At 31.9% G+C, this 19,256-nt stretch overlaps 4 protein-coding genes across 4 annotated transcripts; all 4 read left to right on the top strand.

The window, feature by feature from the left end:
- The first annotated feature begins 1,675 nt into the window (after positions 1-1,675).
- LOC139904857 (RCC1-like G exchanging factor-like protein) lies at positions 1,676-5,694 on the top strand. The gene is made up of 3 exons (XM_071886842.1): positions 1,676-1,683; positions 1,738-1,989; positions 5,507-5,694. Exons 1-3 carry the CDS (start codon positions 1,676-1,678, stop codon positions 5,655-5,657), a joined length of 411 nt encoding a protein of 136 aa, XP_071742943.1. The 3' UTR covers positions 5,658-5,694.
- A 1,054-nt stretch (positions 5,695-6,748) lies between these two features.
- On the top strand, positions 6,749-9,020 carry LOC121114387 (calcium uptake protein 3, mitochondrial-like). The gene is given in 7 exon segments (XM_040708337.2): positions 6,749-6,944; positions 7,030-7,164; positions 7,221-7,358; positions 7,815-7,922; positions 7,987-8,302; positions 8,304-8,510; positions 8,571-9,020. Coding segments are annotated over 7 exon segments (1,335 nt in total). The 5' UTR covers positions 6,749-6,795; the 3' UTR covers positions 8,853-9,020.
- A 279-nt stretch (positions 9,021-9,299) lies between these two features.
- LOC121114389 (interleukin-1 receptor-associated kinase 4) lies at positions 9,300-11,303 on the top strand. The gene is made up of 4 exons (XM_040708339.2): positions 9,300-9,616; positions 9,668-10,535; positions 10,592-10,756; positions 10,818-11,303. The coding sequence occupies exons 1-4, from the start codon at positions 9,444-9,446 to the stop codon at positions 11,052-11,054; spliced, it is 1,443 nt and encodes a 480-aa protein (XP_040564273.1). The 5' UTR covers positions 9,300-9,443; the 3' UTR covers positions 11,055-11,303.
- Positions 11,304-12,672: 1,369 nt separating this feature from the next.
- Positions 12,673-14,759, top strand: LOC121114388 (leukotriene A-4 hydrolase). Its single transcript, XM_040708338.2, is given in 2 exon segments — positions 12,673-14,393; positions 14,395-14,759. Coding segments are annotated over 2 exon segments (1,836 nt in total). The 5' UTR covers positions 12,673-12,821; the 3' UTR covers positions 14,659-14,759.
- Positions 14,760-19,256: the final 4,497 nt, after the last annotated feature.

Raw genomic sequence — 19,256 nt, 5'->3', positions numbered from 1 at the left:
TTGAGTCATCCACACCAAATGACGATCAAGTTATCAGTAAAAAGTACAAAGTATTTACTAATTTCGAAATGAAACTCTGAATTTTGTACTATCTAACAGTAAGTATTCAATTTTTTTTTTAAACTAGCCATAAAATATGATTCTATTTTAGCTAAACATATCAAGAATTATGATACACAACTCAGTAAAGGGCAAAAACAACTGCTTAAATGGTCACAACAATGGGGGGGAGTAGCTTTGGATGGTTTGCAACTAGTTTGTCTGAGACTACATACTTCGCTTTAAGACTTGGGTATGATAATTAGGTTTTCCAATATTACATAGTCAATAAATATTACTTTTTTATCACTTAAGGCTTAGCTATGGTTGATGGGCTCCAAGAAATGGTGTTCAGAAAACTCATAAAAGGCAAAAACAACTGTTTAAATGGTCACAACAACGAGGGTAGTTACATTGGGTGTTGCATTATAATTAACAATTGTGTATATCCTTCATGATAATAGTATGTTGTTATATAAGCATACCTAAATAACGGGGGGAAATCTTTTTTGATGCTCTTAATAGGGAGTAATATCGCCGAACATTACTACATAATTAGCTTTTGCTCTAAATCTTTACGATAAATTTACTTGTAACATTTTTTTATTAATATATTTATTGTCTAATTTTATGATTTTGACATTTACTTTATTATTAATAATTAGTTAGATCTCATCAATAGAGATATATCTATCCTGTGCACAATTGTATATAGCAACTTCCACATGAAGAAGAGGGGTGATTATCTTTTTGATTAAACTCCACGTCTTGCTTGTGTATTGCAACCTAAAGTTATGACATATTTAACTGAATTCCGATGTCAGAACAAGAAAAAATTATCTGGATCAATCTATTATTTCAATATTCTGTATTTATAATTTATTATTATTAATAGTTATATGATTTTAATTGTTTAATTTTGTATATTTAACTTAAATGTTTAATTGTTTATTTTTTAGTATGTAGATTATATTTAATTAAAGCCTTCTTTTTTAAACTTTGAGCTTCAAATATATTTCAAATACTCTACTTTGTCGTTTCATTAGCTATTATTCTGAGAATAAGGTTCATAATGAATTACAATTTCATGGAGTGTGACCTTTTCAAATCTACTGTAACGGATAAAAAACGTCGAAGTCAATTATACGTAGTATATCTTCATTAAATATTTTGCTAATAAATACATTCGTTATACCCTCAAAAATCATAATAAAGCAGGCAGATGATAATCACATCAGTATTTTAAACATTGATACCATATGTATTTTTTCCCCCTCCTCCTTGCACGCGTTTTTCTCTACAATAATATCAACTATAAATTTATAACTTATACAACTAGAAGTACTAGCGGGAGTTATGTGGTGTGGATAACAGACAGACATACTACACACTTTCCTTTATTTATAAAGATATGTTCTCCCCTTTTCTCGATCTTTTTACCTTCGCCAATGAAGTTGAACGGATATTATGTTTTTGCCCTTGTTTGTTTGTTAGTCACCAGGATTAGGGCAAAAGTTAGGATTTGATATTGATATTTGAGAGGTCAAGATAACAATAGCAAAAAATCGTTAAAAAAAAGCATAATCGACCATACCTTTGGAACGAATTGAGATAAATAACTCCTAGGGGTGTGCCGATGCATCGGTATCCGCAAGGATCGATTTTTTCTTTTCACCTTATTCATTTTGTTACAAAAAGTAAGGAATATCAATTACTAGGATGCGGTTTCAATAAGGATTGGCAAATTGGGGATCATTTAAATGAAAAAAATAAACCACTTGATATCTTGATTCAACCTACAAAAATTCAACTCCCTGACGATACAAGGATTTTCAAAGGATCCTGTGGTAGAACGCATTCTTTGATATTGTCCAAAGATGGACGGGTCTTTACTTTGGGAAATAATGCGTATGGACAATGTAGTCAACATATTATAGAAGACGAGGATTATTTTAACTAGAAACGTTCATACCCTCGATCCTTTTAATGGTGATCACATTCAGAATATAGTTGCAAGACAGGATCATAGTCTATCCTTGTCAAAAGAAGGAAGAGCATATTTATTATTATTATTGGCTTGCATTTAAACATTTACAATCTTATTATAATATAACACAATATACTCGAAAATTAAAAAGACCATTATAAAATATGGCACTATCAAGAGTAATTTAAAATAAATAATTTAGAAATAACATCAATTAAACGATGGAGAAATAAAATAAAAGAGTTTAAATCTTCAATAAAACTTACAGATAAAGATAAATGAATAAAGATTAGCAATATGTAAAATTCCATCGAGGTTTTTTTATTATACTGTCCGTAATTTATAGACTATATCTTGCGTTTTAATAATAATTGCATCAACTCTCTCATTATTTGAATTAGATAGGAAATCTTCTTTATCCTGTTGTTTATCGAATAATTTGGTAACCATTTTAATAAAGTCCCCATAAACTTTAGGTAAAAATTTACATTCCTATAAAATATGATCGGTTGTTTCTTTTAAACATTAATAGAAGAAGCAAATTCCCCTTTCGTCATTAAAATACTTGGCAGTAACCTCGAGAGTCCAGAATAATATTCTATATTTAAATCATCTTTCATTCGAACTAAAAAAATTATTCGTGATTGCCTTAAAGGTTTCTTGGCTACGTCTTTTAATGTTGCGTTTTTCCAAATATGCGTTGAATGTTGTTAAAGTTGGTGTGGTGTGTACATACGTTTTCTCAAATAGGAAGTACATGTTGATCATGATTTCATTCTATAAGGGACATGTGGAGGTTTATGAAATGTTTGCTCCAAAAATAGATGAATAAAAGAGAAAAACCATTCTATTCATTAGACAATCTATCACGTTAACATCCGCAGCAATATCGGAGTTTATGGTACGCACAACATTTTTCTTAATGCAGCCTCGAGTTGACATTCCCCATTGTAAAGATAGGTCAAACATTTTTACTATTTCAGTAGCATGATTACAAAAAAAAATTTAAAAATGCTTGAGTATAATGTTAATACTTTAAAAACATCCAAAAGTCCTAAATGTGGGCTCAACTGAAATACAACGTGATTTAACTTCATTTCACGTCATTTAAAAGAATTTTCCAATAGTCGTTATGTTCATATAACTTTTTAATACAATAGTTCAGATATTTTCATAGAAAAACGAAATCCACAACACCCAGGCCCCCAAAAGTTCAGTGGGTTATGGACTCTTTGGTGTTTTTTTTTTTTTTTTTGGTTTTTTTGTCAATAATTTCAAGTACGAATCTTCTATACATAATGTTTCCCAAACGATACTGTTGTTGAAAGGCGTAACACGGAAGAGGTGCACTACTTTAGGAATAATATAAATATTCCATGCCCTGACCCTATCCAATACTTTTCAATTGAAAGAAGAGAAATCAGAAGCCGTCTTCCTACTTCTCATACAAATCTCTTTCCCATTCATGTTGCAACTTCCTTTGCCCATCCAAGATTCCAAGAGTTCAATTTCAATTGAAAATGAGGTCAAGCCTTTCCATGTAGCCCGTTATAAGGACTGATGATTTCAGTTTTCTCTTCATTCAACAACAGACCAGATAATCTAGAGAATGAAAATAAGACCACCCAACGTGTTTTTGTTTGATTTTATTGTCTTATAAGGGCTCCCGCAAAATACCATTGTTAAGACGTCTGCATAACATAGACATTTTAAATTTGAGTGTGGCAACTGAAAAACTTTTATTCCATCTCTATAATAAATTTCTTGTATTAGCTAATCAAGGCATATAATAAAAGTATTGGTGAAAGAGGATTTCCCTGACCAACACTTCTGTTTTTCGAAAAATATTCGAATTTGTTTTTACACTTAATCATTGTACGAGTACACGCTAAGGTAATTGTAACCATATGAACAATAAAATCACCAAATCGTTTTCTGTACAGGGCTTTTATTACGTACTCATGAGAAAAAGTATCAAAAGCCTCGGTAAAATCCACTGCCATCACTGTTATGTTCGACAAGAGTCTGTAGTGTAAAAGGGATACAATCCATGATCTTGTTTTTTAGAAAACCAAATTGTCATCCATGTAAGAATTTGATTAAAACTTTTTTGATACGATTAGAGATATTGAATGAAAAAATTTGTTCAAGCAATTTTGCATGACAAGAGGTCTGAAGTGAAGTCAGGGAAAAACCAACACTAAGAACCTTTTCATAATACAAGAGTAAATAGGAGATACATTTCTCATAAAATTCAAAGGTAAAATCCAAAGGACCAAGACCTTTATATAATTTGGCATTTTTATTAATAGCACATATAATTTCTTCTATTGAAAGGTGACCCTCAACCATGTTGTTATCTTTATTGGATAGTTAAAGTTCTTTATGAGACCTGCATTTGAGGTCTTCACAGAATAAAGCATTTTTTAAATTGCATCTCACACATTTTGATGTATGTTGGCAGTCGATATAATTATACATATTGGAGTAAAAAGACCACATCTCCTTGCAAACTAATTCAGGATCATTCAATTCAATGACATTTTAAAGTCTGATTGATAAGTTATTGTAAAGGTTATTTTTCTTTTCAATCTTTAAAAATTGTAATCTTGATTTTTAAATCATCGATGCTCGTTATTTTTAATTTAACTCTATGAAAAAGGTTTGCTTCTGAAGCAAGTTGGCCAAGCACATATTTTTTAACATTTTTAGATATTCATTTTTTGTTTACATTTTCTACTTCATTCAGTTGTCTGCTTATTTTCTCGGCATGTCTTGCACCTACTTGTCGACAAACACCTATTATTTGATAAACATTTCTTCCAATGCAGTGAAAACATCACTACCATGCTTAACACTTGATTTTGCATTTTCAATTTTATCAATTATTCCATCATTCACATCAATCTCCTCCAGTAGTAAAGAATTAAGCTTACAAAGACCTCTAATTCTTGCTTTCCTTGAGACGGGGCTCATTTCAATAAATAAACCACGATGGTCAGATATTTTAGTATATATCACTTTGTACGACTTTAATGTGTCTGTTGGATAGCCTTTAAAGAGAAAAAGATATATTGTCGAGGACGCAGATCTGGAAAATCTATCCACAGAAAAAAAAGTATGACTATAATCTATTAAAATCTCCACTCATCATGGTTGGTACTCGTGAAATAACAGTGAAAGTTTTTCGTTAAAAAAAAATTGGATCGTCACAATTTGGCCCGTATACCCCCATAACATCAAACAGAGAGCATAATACCCTACATCGGACCTTGATTAGATTTCCATCAGAACAACGGTATACGATTTTTGGTTGTAGTTTTTTTAATCAATAGTGAAACACCCCCTTTTTGGATGTAAGAGGGACCTATCAAATGTGGAAAATGAAGAGTAGCATTCTAGCAAGCAAAAATGATTCTCTAAACTGCACCTTGTATCAGATAATATAATAATATCAAGAGTTTCTAAAAATTTTAATAATTACAACAATCAAGGATCTGTTTCACTTGTGAAAGGAGATATAAAAAACGAAAGGATTGTTAAGTTGGCATATGCAGCTGACTGTTGTCTTGCCTTAAATGATAAGGCGGAAGTCTTTGGCTGGGGAAATTGCAGAGTACAGACAGTTTAATTTCGTTTCGGATGAGCAAAAATTAATAGACCTACTTTATTACCTCTCAATAAGGAACTTGAGGATGGATTATTGAGGTTGCTTCAGGGGCTCTGTCTGTTATGTATTAAATGATAATCATGAGCTATTTGTGTGGGGATATGGAATACTTGGAATTGGACAAGATAAATCGGTACATCCTCAATGAAACCGTTTGATTTTTAGTTTTTGCGCTCTACAGAATGCCCATTTTAGTTTAATATACTTTAGCATTCAACGGATTAAGGCGATACCTTGCTACCTCCTGTCCAACTGTCGATGCTTCTGCTTATTTTCCCTTAGTCAGTGTTCTGAACGTTGGTTAGTTGAATAAAAAGATAAGCTCCAGTTAATCTGTGAACAATTATTGAATGATAATTCCACTGTTTGGAAGAATTGGCTAATTACCAACTGATTTTGGTCTTCTTTTTTTTTGTCTGATACAATAATGGGCGAAATCATTAGGTAATGAGCCAATTCTTCCTAACTATAGCATTTTTATTTAATAATTGTTCACAGCTTGACAAGATATCATTCAAAATTCGAGTTCAGGACACAGATTAGGAGTAAAGAAGCAGAAATATCGTCAGATGAAAACAAAAAACATTAGATGTTTATGTTAGCGAGGTAACGCCTCAATACATGAGTATTTTTTCAACTTTTTCTTTTTAATATGATGCTCTGAGACTTTGCTACACACGCTACTTGTTACTTTGATATTTATTGGATCAAGTAGTGACGCAGTTTTTAAGATATTTTACGCACACTTAAAAAGGATGTATCTACAAACATCTAAACATCCAGACAAACTTCGGTTTATAAATATAAATGTTTCTTCAGAGCTCATAATGAAATGCAGGGAAACCTCGGAAGAAAATTGGAATGTTGAGTATGTAGTATAGGATCATGCAAACGAAATCATCAACACATGTTTGTATATTTAAATGATTAGTTTATCCATATGCATCATAACAAATCCTTTAATATAGTATGCGCTATAGAGGGTTTCCCTGCCTTGATGTTTCTTTTAGTTTGAGAAAGCTCAACCTTATAAAAATGTCTCTCTTAATGTTTGAACAGCGTATTGCAGATATCTAAGTAAGACTCAAGAGTTATCATCATGTCTTTGAAAAAACCCTTACAAAGTTTTTACTCAATTACATCTAATTACGTACAACGATATGGAAGCTCGTACATTCTTCCGTCCCGGGAAAGTATCCTTCGAGAACATTGGAAAAAAAGACAAAGAGAATATTTACATTATCTTAAGTAAGGTTATTTAAGAGATTAAATCCGGAGATATTTGTTTTATTGAGATTCATATTATAAATTTTCATATAATTCAATCTTAAAGGGTGAGTATGGGAATTGCGGGAATTGTATCGTGTGGAGCTGGGTATTTCATGTGGCAGGATAAGAAACGAAGAGCTAAAATCGGCGTTGAAAATATTGAAATCGCATCAACTGCAAGAACCATTCCCACCAAAAAGTAAATTAATTAATTACATAATAATACTCGTAATTTAATCCTATTTTATTATTTAGTCATAAATTTACTGCAAGAGAGAAAAGGTTTTTGCAATTTTCATCTGTTGAATATTGTGGTAGGATATATATGACTCCTCAAGACTTTCTGGAATCCATTGTTGAAACTGAAGCAAGGGCCCGACTTAAAAGGAAGAAGTAAGACAATTACATATGTGGCTCCTAAGCACAAAAGCAAGATATAATAATTTTTCTCAAAATTGAGAGTGTATTATATTTGTACCCTTTGACGAATTATTGTCAATTTCTATCAACAAATTATTCACATTAACACTTTGGCTGTGTCGTAAACTGCACTTTAAGAAATCAAACTTGATCGCACAATTAAAAGATGAGAAAGTGACATATTTTATTTGAAATGGGCCATATCGTGGCAAATAGTATACTTAAAATTCTTCATTATCTCAACTCATCCCACAAATTTGAATACATTTGACTATAATTGAGCCAAATATGTCTATGAAACATTGTTCTGAATGTTTTGTATATTTGAAGTAAAAAAATAATTTGGGATGTTCATCCTTCCTTGCTTTTTGTAATACATATTATGAATTAATGACTAACAGTTGTAATAGTTTGAATGGTAATTTTCAGTTTTACCTTGGCAGAAGTTGAAGAAGATTTAAAAAAAGTTCCAAAGCTCAATAAATATAGGGAAAATCTGTTTCGAACTATGGGAACAAAAGGCTTAATATCATATAGGTAAGAAAAGCTCTCTATGATGACAATTTCCATCATTCTATTGTTCATCTTATGATTTTATTAGTGAATACTTATTTCTACTCACAATTTTGCTCAAATCCCAGTCCGGGTTTAAACTTGCATTTGCGATGTTGGATCAAGACGGAAATAAAAGGATTGATAAAGAAGAGTTTAAAATCATGGAAAATGTATTCTCAAGTGTTAATAAAAAGGAGACAATAAATTCTGAAAAGATTGAGGACAATATATTTTCAAGTCACGAGGATGTTTCCACACTTCTTGAAACATATTTTTTTGGAAAGTCTGGTGATAGGGAGCTTCGACTTGATGATTTTAATCTATTTATGGACAACATACAGACAGAAGTACTTCAAATGGAATTTTTTTGAATATTCTAAAGGCGCTGAATGTATAAATGAATTGGACTTTGCTCGAACACTTTTGAGATATACAAGGCTTGAACAAGAGGAGTATCAAAAAACACTCGAGCGTTTTTGTCTTCGCCTTCAAAACTTAAAAGTGCAAGGAATCACATTTAAAGAGTTCCGTGAGTTTAGTAGGTTTTTAAATCAAATGGATGACTTTCAGGTAATTTGACTCTAACTAAAAAAAGCTTTAATGGATTATAAGAATTTCATAATATTTCAGATTGCAATGAGAATGTACACATTGGCAGACAAAGCGATTACCGAAGACGAATTCACAAGAACTGTATATATTTGCACAGGACAAGTCATCAGCGACTACATTACTAAAATAATATTTCTTTTATTTGATACTGATGGAGACGGTCTCCTTAGCTATAAGGAGTTCATTGCCATGATGCAGGATCGAGTACACCGTCGTCTTAAACGCTCTTCAAAAAATGAAAGTTTTTACCAGGGAATAAAAAAATGTTTACAGACAGAAATATCGGACACCGGAGCTTAAAATCTGGATAAACAGAATATGGTCTATCTTTATTACTATACTCATCACATGTTACACTGTTAATAGGACGTGAAATATTTAATTGTAATACCTAAAAAAAATTCTATCAAATATGAAATAATAATATGCTTATTTGATATTAATAAATTCAAAGTTTTCATTCGATTATATGAAGGCAACATGAATACTTATTTCTAAGGAACGATTGAATTATATTAATAGCACGCAACCTCAACAGTAAAAAAATATACATATATAAATACATAATATTTATATATATACAAAGATAAAACAAAAACAATGATTTTTTAGATTTATTTAAGAACTTAATTTTACAACTATTCGAGTCCTCAAATTAATGGTTACATATCAATATATGTAAAATATTGAATAAAAGGTTGCATGTCAAAATTGTAAGAGAAAACCATAGTCATATATTATATATTCAATATTTATTTTTTTTACGTCACTTTAACAAATGATAAACAAACTGTAAAAAATATCAAAATTTATATTTTATAAATGAAGTTTAAGTTTCTACTATAATTAATTTAGATTCTAAATGATTTAAAATTATATATTTATTACGAAATGAATCGTAACGCTCTTAGTGAGGATACGGAAATACGGTTACTTCCCATGACGGATCTTAGGAAACTGGGTGAAATCATGGCCATCAATGAAGATTGGCAAAAGTTCATGTCTCTTGTGCCCAAAAGTCATCAAGAGCCGGATATCCCAAAATTTACCACTGAAAATATTAAGTAAGTAAATAAATCCTGAATGAGTTATGTAACATTAATTTTCTTTTTTAGCACATTGAACAGAGTTTTTCCAACCTCACACTTTGACACAGGAATGGAACTTTTAATTCATGAATGGGCTGATATGTCGATAGGTTCAAAGAGTAAAAGGGCTACGATAGGATATGTCCGAAACTTGTGTTTAAAAGGAGGCTTCATCCGTGCTGCAGATTATCTCAATCATTTTGTTTTAGGTGGAGAACGAATCTTTGGATGCGATGACTCAATATTGAATTCTGTAGAAGAGGTTTGCTATGAGGAAGATGAAGGGAACCAAGAGGACTTAATAAGATGGGATAATTTGATATCAGAAGATATGTCATCCGACTCCTCCTCCCTCTTTGAGATCAACTCTACACAATCTGTTCATTTATCGAACTCAGGTCCCTTTATACCCGTGAATGATTTGAAAGTTCATAGTTTCCCCCTCAAATACATTTTAAAAATAACTAAGGACTTTGGCCGTTTGGATCCATCTTTCAAAATTGGCTCTGGCGGATATTCCGAAGTTTTCAAGGGATTGACTGGACAAATGCGTGTGGTGGCCGTGAAAAGGTTAAAAAACACAGAAAGAAAAGAGTATCAATTCAATAACGAAATTGAGACCATTCCCAATTTATTCCATCCAAATATAATTAAAATTCTGGGTTATTGTAATGAATCAGTGGATCATTTATGTTTGATATATCCTTTTATGGAGAATGGGTCTTTAGAATGTAGATTGGAACTGAATCCTCCTCTAACATGGCCAGAAAAACTCAATATTTCACAGGGAATCATTTCAGGAATTGTGTTTCTTCATGAAGGGGCCCAAAAGGAACTCATTCATCGAGACATTAAGACAGCCAATGTTTTAATTGATATTAATCTTCGTCCGAAGGTATTTATTTCTATGACAGACTTTTGTTATTTGATGATGATCGCCTAATTTTTTAGATAATTGATTTTGGATTTTTGTACTCAAAGTCACGAAATGGGGATTCGGAATCTCCTGATGATAACTCACAAACCCTAGCACAAAGAGGAACTAGTGCTTATATGGCACCAGAAGTCATATACAACATAGTCCATGCAAAATTAGACGTGTTTAGCTTTGGTGTTGTATGTTCTCATTTGTTTTAATTCTTCAAAAAAATTATCTATTCTTTTTTTTATATAACAGATTTTAATTGAATTGATTACGGGACTCAAAGCTTTTGACGAAAATAGAGAAGACAGAGATTTGGCCACTCATATTCAAGAGCATGCTTCATATTTAGACTTGATTGATAAAAAATCTCCTCCCTGGGATAGAAGAAGAATTGAGAATTGGTTTAAAGTCGCTTTAGAGTGTACAGAAAATGATTACATTATAAGACCAAAATCCAGGAATGTTCAAATTAAATTAATGGCAATATAAACTGTACACAGTGTCTTTATTTGCATCTTTCATTGAAGCATCGATAAACTTTACATGTTTTTAGTTTCGCATAATCATTATTTTAATATTATCTTGTTTTTTTTAGTAATTTTAAATGTTTATTGTGATACTTGAAAATGATTCACCCCGGTTGTATATCCTTGTCAAATGTTAGGTATTACTATAATCTAAAATGTATTTTGGATAATTTTTTTAAAGTAAAACTATAAATACATTATTATAATTCTACCTACTTTATTTTTCCTTATTACATTTATATGTGCTAGCAATATAAATTATATCATTTATTTCAATTAATCATGCGTGTACATAATATATATTATGTGTTATTGCAATCATAATTGTTTAATGGTTTAACATTCTATTTTAAAAAAATAATTATTTTTAGAAATGTGTAAGATATGAACTGTTTAATTCCTCTGTAAAAGAAAGATGACGTTCCGACAATATTCATCATTTCAGTCTTCCCTGGGCAAAGAAAATATAATTACTAAGTGAAAATATTTAAACTATAAAGTAGTAGAATCCAATGAGTTCAAGTAATATCTGGAGTGGACTAGGGCTCAATCACTAAACTTTCTCATGTAGGAAGAAGTGTATTTTTATTTATGGTTTTAAAAATCAAATGGCAAACCCTAATTGACTTTGTACAATATAACTACCTATTTAATACATCAGCATCAAGAGAATCTTTGTAAACCACGTGCAACAATTAATATATCTTCCAGAAGCATTTATTCTTAAAATATACATAATCAAGGAAATAGACTTCCTTGATCTAATGAAAAATATTGTAATGATGTGTATACTAAAAAATACTTGAAATTAGGACTAACTTAGAATCAGCCCTTCAAAGATACATAGTAATTATGTTATTAGGATATAAATTAATAATACTCAGTGATGAAATGAAAATGACACGGACTCAATACTGTCTAATATAATATTAATATTTTTAATCATCATTCATCCCTTCAACTTTTTCTCTTTCTTAATTGTGTATTGAAGATTTACTTTATAATATATATAATAACTCATTCTACGCAAGTTTTTTTTAAATTAAAAACTTTTTTATTTCAGTTCAAAAATGTTGTCTTCGTGGAAGAGATATTAGTTGTACTACGTGACTTCACATAGATTTTCTGATAGACGCTGATGAAATAAAAAGGAGTAATATTGTACAAACTTAATTAGGTTTTGCTATTTGATTTTTAATCATAGAATCATAATCACTTTCCCCTAAATAAGGATATGTGATTGAGCCTTGGTCCACTCCAAATATTAGCAAAACTCATTGTAGAAGCACTAATGCCCCCCGAAAGGAGCTCCATACTTTAAAAGGATCAAGAAACCAAAAAAGATAAAAAATTAATATACTTAGTTAATTTCAATGTTACTAGAAACATTGCTTAATTATTAATTTATATTCAGTTGTTGAACTGGATTTGAGCTATTTAACTCACTAGAAAATGATAAATGCTTGCATTTCTCTTCTAGCTATAATTTCTATATATTTACTAGCCATTAGGCTAAATAGCTAATAGCCTATGAGGCTATGGGCTAACTTATCCTTTCTAAGTTGCTACTTGTTAGTGTAGAGAAAGAAATTTGTGTCAGTGTCTTAGTATTTGTATTTATTATCTTTTGACAATTATCATTTTCATCTGGATCTTTAAATATTGATTCTAATTTTAATAGGAATTGATAATCGTTAAATCAATAATTTCTCTTTCCACTTTAATCCCAATGAAGATGGAAACGAAGGAGGAAGGCAAGCGACTCAGCCCCGGAGATCCTAGCTCCTACTCTCGCCCAGACGAGGTCAAGGTTTTGGAGACGTTCCTTGAGCTGGATGTGAATTTCGAGGATCATGTTCTTGAGGGATCTGCAACCCTGACGGTTGAGAAGGTTCTTGCCTTTGCTTCCACTTTGATCTTGGACTCTCGAAATTTGGACATTTCTCAAGTAAGTTGTGAGGGAAGTGAGCTTGTATTTAGCTTGGGGAATCCTTGCGAAATGGGCTCCATGCTGCAGATTCAGTTGCCAAAGTCCAAGAGGGGACAATTGGCCAAACTCGAGATCAAAGTGTCATATAAGACGGAAAAGGATTGTTCGGCTCTTCAATGGCTTTCACCGCAACAAACGGCGGGTAAAACGCATCCCTACATGTTTTCGCAGTGCCAAGCCATTCACTGCAGATCCATTGTACCTTGTCAGGATACACCAAGTGTCAAGTCCAAATATTCTGCTCAAATCACAGCACCTGCAGATTTAACTGTTCTCATGAGTGCTGTTCGACAAGAGGAGCGTCTCATCATGGATGGAACTCTTAAAGTCACATCATTTCTCCAAAAAATCCCCATTCAGTCTTATCTCATCGCTATTGTTGTAGGAAAGCTGGAGTCTCGTGATATCGGCCCCAGATCCAAAGTTTGGTGCGAAAAAGAATACATCGAATGTGCCGCATCAGACTTCAGTGAAACTGAAACTATGATCACAACAGCTGAAAGCATTTGTGGGCCTTACATATGGGGTGTATACGATATACTGGTTCTCCCTCCAAGTTTCCCTTTTGGTGGGATGGAAAATCCATGTTTGACATTTGTAACGCCCACAATCCTCACTGGAGATAAATCATTGACAGATGTCATTGCACATGAAATTGCCCATTCTTGGAGTGGAAATTTAGTTACCAATAGCAATTTTGAACACTTTTGGTTGAATGAGGGATTTACAATGTTTATTGAGCGTAAGATAAAAGCAAAGATGGCTAATAGCGAGTCACTTCGGCATTTTGAAGGTATTGGTGGTTGGAAAAAACTGGAATATGGAATTGAAGTTCTTGGTGAAGATAATCCTAAAACACGACTTGTACCCAATTTATCTGGTGTTGATCCTGACGATGCTTTTTCAGTTGTTCCTTATGAGAAAGGGTTTGCATTTCTATGGTACTTAGAAGAACTTGTTGGAGGTTCGAGCGTTTTTGACCCGTTTCTCAAGGACTACATAGAAACCTATAAACATCAGTCTATTGATTCAAATACATTTAAAAAATTTGTTATCAAACATTTTCCTGAATTAGAGAGCAAGGTTGAATGGAATGATTGGTTTTATAAGGCTGGTATGCCTATTTATAAGCCAAATTATGACACAACATTGTCCAAGGCATGCGAAGAACTGAAAAATAAAATTATTCAAGGGAATGTTACAAATGACTTTGATAATTTAAATGTTGGACAAAAAATCGGATTTTTATCCTTATTAATGGATGAAAGTACAGCTCTTCCAGTGGAAACATTAGAAACAATGCAAAAAAATATATAAATTAAACGACACACGGAATTCTGAAATTAAATTTATTTGGATTAGATTAGGCCTCAAATGTCGCTGGGAAAAGGCTATAGAAATGGCTATTGGTATGATTAAAGAACAGGGTCGAATGAAATTTACCCGTCCTCTCTACAGAGACTTATTTGCATGGGATAAAACTCGTAATCTTGCGCTTGATACTTTCAGGGAAAATAAACAAAATATGATGAAAGTTTCGATTCAAGGAGTTGAGTTTGATTTAAAATTGCGTTAATATTTTTTTTTCATATTATGTTTTGATAAAGTCTCATTATGACTATTTAAATTTGTTTTTGTACATTTTATAAGAATATATTAATCTATTAAGATGGTTAAGTTGGTCTTTCATAAGTATTTTTTTAGGGTCTCTGCTGGATTTTAAGGTGGCAATTTGATTCATTCTGCAACTTATTGGCATAATTAATATCAACTTTTGCCAAACCATTTTGTATAAATGGAACAAGAATGGGCGTTTGAAGCATAATTTTAGTGTTCATAGATAGGTGATCACAAAAATGTAGTGTCGGAATAATTTATTACGCATAAATTCTTATACATTATATTAGTAGCAAATAACTAATTACATATTTGCAGTTTACTAATATGTATAAGAATTCATCCAATGCTTGTACATGATAATATCTGTAATAAATTATTCTGACACCTTTTCATAGGAATGGATAAGGATTTGTCGAAATATCTTAATATCATCTTATTTTTTATTGTAAATTCAATAGTAAGATATTTTCAATATATTTAACAAAATCAATCATATTATATGATATAATATAGTCTTATCTATGTAGAGGAAACTACAAATATTTAAGAATTGACTGAATTGTAAGGATATGTATCTAGCTAATCTTTTTTTTTTTAAATAAAGAATACAATATTTTCTCCACTCAAATGAAGTAATTCCTAATTTCATTTATACAATTCCACGGTGAATAGATATAGCGACTCTACGTCAATAATAGGGCAACCATATATTTTCAAAACCTGTAGAGCCAATAAATCTATCATAAGCATCAATTTGAAATTGATGAGAAAATACCAAAGTTTGAGAAGCACTGACGTACTGTTGTGTCTTGACGAGGGAGAGGAGACACAAACTTATTTATAGGTGGATAGATCCAAGATGACTGAGAGACAAATGAGAAGAAGGAATGGCGTGGAGGAAATAATACAATACTTATTAAAGGAACATCAGTATTCTTTATAATACAAGAACCTACTCTAATTAATATACAAAATACATGAATATTTATACTACGTATTAAAGACAGTACTTTAATACATATATATACATAAAAGAAAATACAAGACAATAAGAAGAAGAACAAGGGGGAAGGAAATACATTACACGTACTTACATGGTTTCATAATTAACCTATTGTCAAAGCAGATTAATATTAGCGTTGGATTTCAGTCAGGAACTCTTAGACTGAACTAATTTGGATCAAGTTTGGTATTGATCGATACCACAAAATATCTATTGTTATAAATGACCTTTACTATAGAAAAGTAATTTTTTGAGGTCCCCCCAAGTCCACGACTTTGACTTTGGTCTACTATTTAATTTCAGACCGCGTTCTGGGCCGAAATATTAGTCTAGAAAAAATTACATAAGAGCGAACTAAAAAAGAAATTATGTATTTAACATAGTCCCAACTCTCAGCACTAACAAATATATTATGTACAAGTGTACTTCTTAGTAATATCAAATTTTAGAAAAAACAATTCAACAAAGGTTTAAAGAAGAGAGATTTAAGTTACAAGACTTTGAGAAAAAAAGATTCCATGAGTCAATAGTTAACATTTGAGATATTTAATTCTTTTTAGTTTAACTTTTTAGCGATAATATAATTTGTATCAACTTGCTTTTATAATATAAACTATATCAACTGTTGTCAAGGATTTACATACTATGAAAGCTTAGACTCAATGTATACAACGTTGAGGGAAAATTAAATTAATTAGGTACATTCCACTTTCTATATATTTCTTTTAAAGGTTAATACACGATATTTGAGGAGTGGATCTATCCACTTTTTATATCCTTTTTAATTGGGGGTTTACAACCTATTTCCGACTAAAAGGACTATTTTTTATGTTTTGCACATAACTCATTCTAAATGTTATGTATGAATATTATTACATATTTTTTATGAGTAGTATTGACTCATGTTGTGATTTCAAATATTTCACAAGATGAAATAAACAATTAGACTATGCATATTTTTTTATTAAGTTTTTTTTATTGCTATATAATTATTTATGTATTACTTTTAATAATTTAATAGATCAAAAGAGCAGGATTCAAACTAGAATTTGGTGTTTTTTTTTATTTTTAAGTTACATATTTTGATATAAAAAATTTTATTATTTAATAGGTCAAAATAACACAAGAAAAATTAATGTTATTATAATATTTTAAAAAATAACATCCAAATAATAATAATTAATTGATATTTTTGGAAGGAAATTATTTAACATTTCGGTGTCTTTCTGATTAAAAAAATGATGCTAATGACTATACTAAGGTTTTTGAGCGATTTTTTGGGATAAAATGAGTAAAAAAGAGTGCTAAAATTTTAAAAATAAGCACCAAAAATATCAAAATTGAGCAATTTGTATTTAAAGAAAAATACAGTTTTAAAAGGATACTTTAAAGTATTTAGTGTTGTTTTATATATAAAAAAAATTATTGATCAATTTTGCTAAAATTATATCGACATACCAAGATTTTAGAAAGATTTTTTTTTTCATTCAATCATTATTGGTAGTTTTAAATATACCTAAAGACCGTTCAACGTCCCCATTAGTAGTTGGAACAAATTTAAAAGTGAGGAGTTCCTCAGGATTCTAGTTAGACGGAGGCATCTCATCATCATCATCACTGACAATAGGCTCAATCTTTTGTATAAATGGAAGATCAGGATTTCTGTGAATGAAAGAAGATATTTTTCTCGTAAGGATTTCCCCTTTTTTCAAGATTTTGTTTTAATCTTGTATTCGGCTTAAAAAAAGTATATTCAGAGAATCATACATGAGTATTTCTTATATGGCTCAACGTCCAATCAAAGTTAGGAAAATTTTTTCGCAAAAATATTACTAATTTGTTAAAAGATTCAAAGGGTATTATTCAACAGTAATTTTACGACAAATTTCCCCTTCCTCTCATTAGTTACTGTCGGAATCTGACTCCCTCACATATTCAATCATGTAATCATACCCCTGATTCCGTCATATACATCAGGGGTTCCCAAAGTGGGGGTCGCGAGACACAGATGCGGGGTCGCGAAATGCATTCCAAAAAACAAATACAATTTTTTTTTTTTGTATAACATATACATATGAGTTGATATTAGAGTTAAACCATGCAATTGTAGCCGAGCGTTTAGTTGTTGTATTGAATAAGGCCTCAGCCTAAAGAAGACACAGGAGACATAGCAGCCGTTTAGTACAGCACATCCTTCCGGTAAACCCCCTCTTCAAAATAAGAGTCACTAAATAAAATAGCTTACACATTTCCCATCAGTTTTTTTCTTTTTCTCCCCTTTTTTCCTCCACAAAAGAACATTTCCTTTTTTTATCTTATGACACAGGTTAGCGACAGTTACATTTACAGCAGCACCAGTCACACGGTAGCTGGCCAAAACTCTTTTGGAAAGCAGCTGAAAATTATTGACAGTCACAATGAAACGTTGGTTAATACCAACCAAATCGAGGAGGCCACAGGAACAGGACAGGCTAGCGGAGAAGGAGAGGCTACCTGAGCTTGAGAAGCTAGCGGAGAAGGAGAGGCCAGCGGAGCTTGAGATGCCAGCGGAGCAAATTACTATAAAATAATTTCATCTCTGTAAGGCTGTTGTTATTTTGTGTTGTATTAATGCCCGTTTTGCATAGGCCAGGGGTAAGCAACCTTTACTATCGAAAGAGCCGTTTTGCCCCCTCTTCCCCCAAATCAAATTTGTCTGGAGCCGCAAATCATATTTGATAACACAGCTTATAAAGTTTTATATATAGTTATACTATATATATTAAAACTATAGTTTGTTGCAATGATTAAAGTATAGAACGACAACTGTTGAATTTTTTTTAGCTATTTTTACCTGTGACAACAAAGGAAAATACCAAACTCGTCTGAAGAGGAGAAAAAAATACACCTGCAAGTATAGGCCTATTTTGAAATAAATTGCTACCCATATATGTGTGTATATGTATGAAATGTATAAAATAAGAAGCACTCTATTTTGAAATAAATAATATTATATAGCTGCAGCCTAATAGCTTAAAAAGATATATTTTAGCTGACGAAATATTAGAACTAAACGTGAGAGCAGGTCGGACTGGAGGCGGACACAGAAACTCGGTACAAACCACCAGTAGCTTCTGCTCTGTTCAAGAAGCTGCGGCGCTGATCTCTGAGCAGCTGTGACCAGAGAGACTCTGTGTTTTCACTGTTTCAACTGTTAAGAAGCAGTCAGTCACTGATCGGCTGCTTCACGTGAACGAGCTCTGATCTCACTGTGTGCGTCTCTCTGGTCGAGTGAGCGGGGCCCCGTGGCCTGTGTGTGCGCGCGCTGTCTGGGAGAACAGACACGCACAAGCACGCACGCACGCATAGTGCATGTGCGCGTGGCTGTGCGCAACATTATAATCCACCTCCAGTGTTGTTGGGGGTCGCCAGTCTCTGGCACCGTTATTTTGGGGGTCGCAGGCTGAAAAGTTTGGGAACCCCTGATATACATGAGCTGTCTCACAGGCGAGGTGTTTTCGAAAAAACAACACAAGCGCAAATAAACCGTAAATAAAGAGGAGAAGAAGACG

This window comes from Lepeophtheirus salmonis, chromosome 3 (assembly GCF_016086655.4).
Source record: "Lepeophtheirus salmonis chromosome 3, UVic_Lsal_1.4, whole genome shotgun sequence".
Classification (NCBI taxonomy): domain Eukaryota; kingdom Metazoa; phylum Arthropoda; class Copepoda; order Siphonostomatoida; family Caligidae; genus Lepeophtheirus; species Lepeophtheirus salmonis.
The sequence above is the reverse complement of the archived record's forward strand: the minus strand, read 5'-3'. Positions and strand labels throughout refer to the sequence as shown.

Excerpts from the sequence above, each read along its gene's own strand:
- LOC139904857 (XM_071886842.1), top strand. Across the intron at positions 1,990-5,506 it reads ATTATAGAAGACGAGGATTA|TTACAACAATCAAGGATCTG; the intron begins TTTTAACTAGAA and ends AAATTTTAATAA.
- LOC121114389 (XM_040708339.2), top strand. The coding sequence starts at position 9,444 with ATGAATCGTAACGCTCTTAGTGAGGATACGGAAATACGGTTACTTCCC. Across the intron at positions 10,536-10,591 it reads ATATTAATCTTCGTCCGAAG|ATAATTGATTTTGGATTTTT; the intron begins GTATTTATTTCT and ends CTAATTTTTTAG. Across the intron at positions 10,757-10,817 it reads ACGTGTTTAGCTTTGGTGTT|ATTTTAATTGAATTGATTAC; the intron begins GTATGTTCTCAT and ends TTTATATAACAG.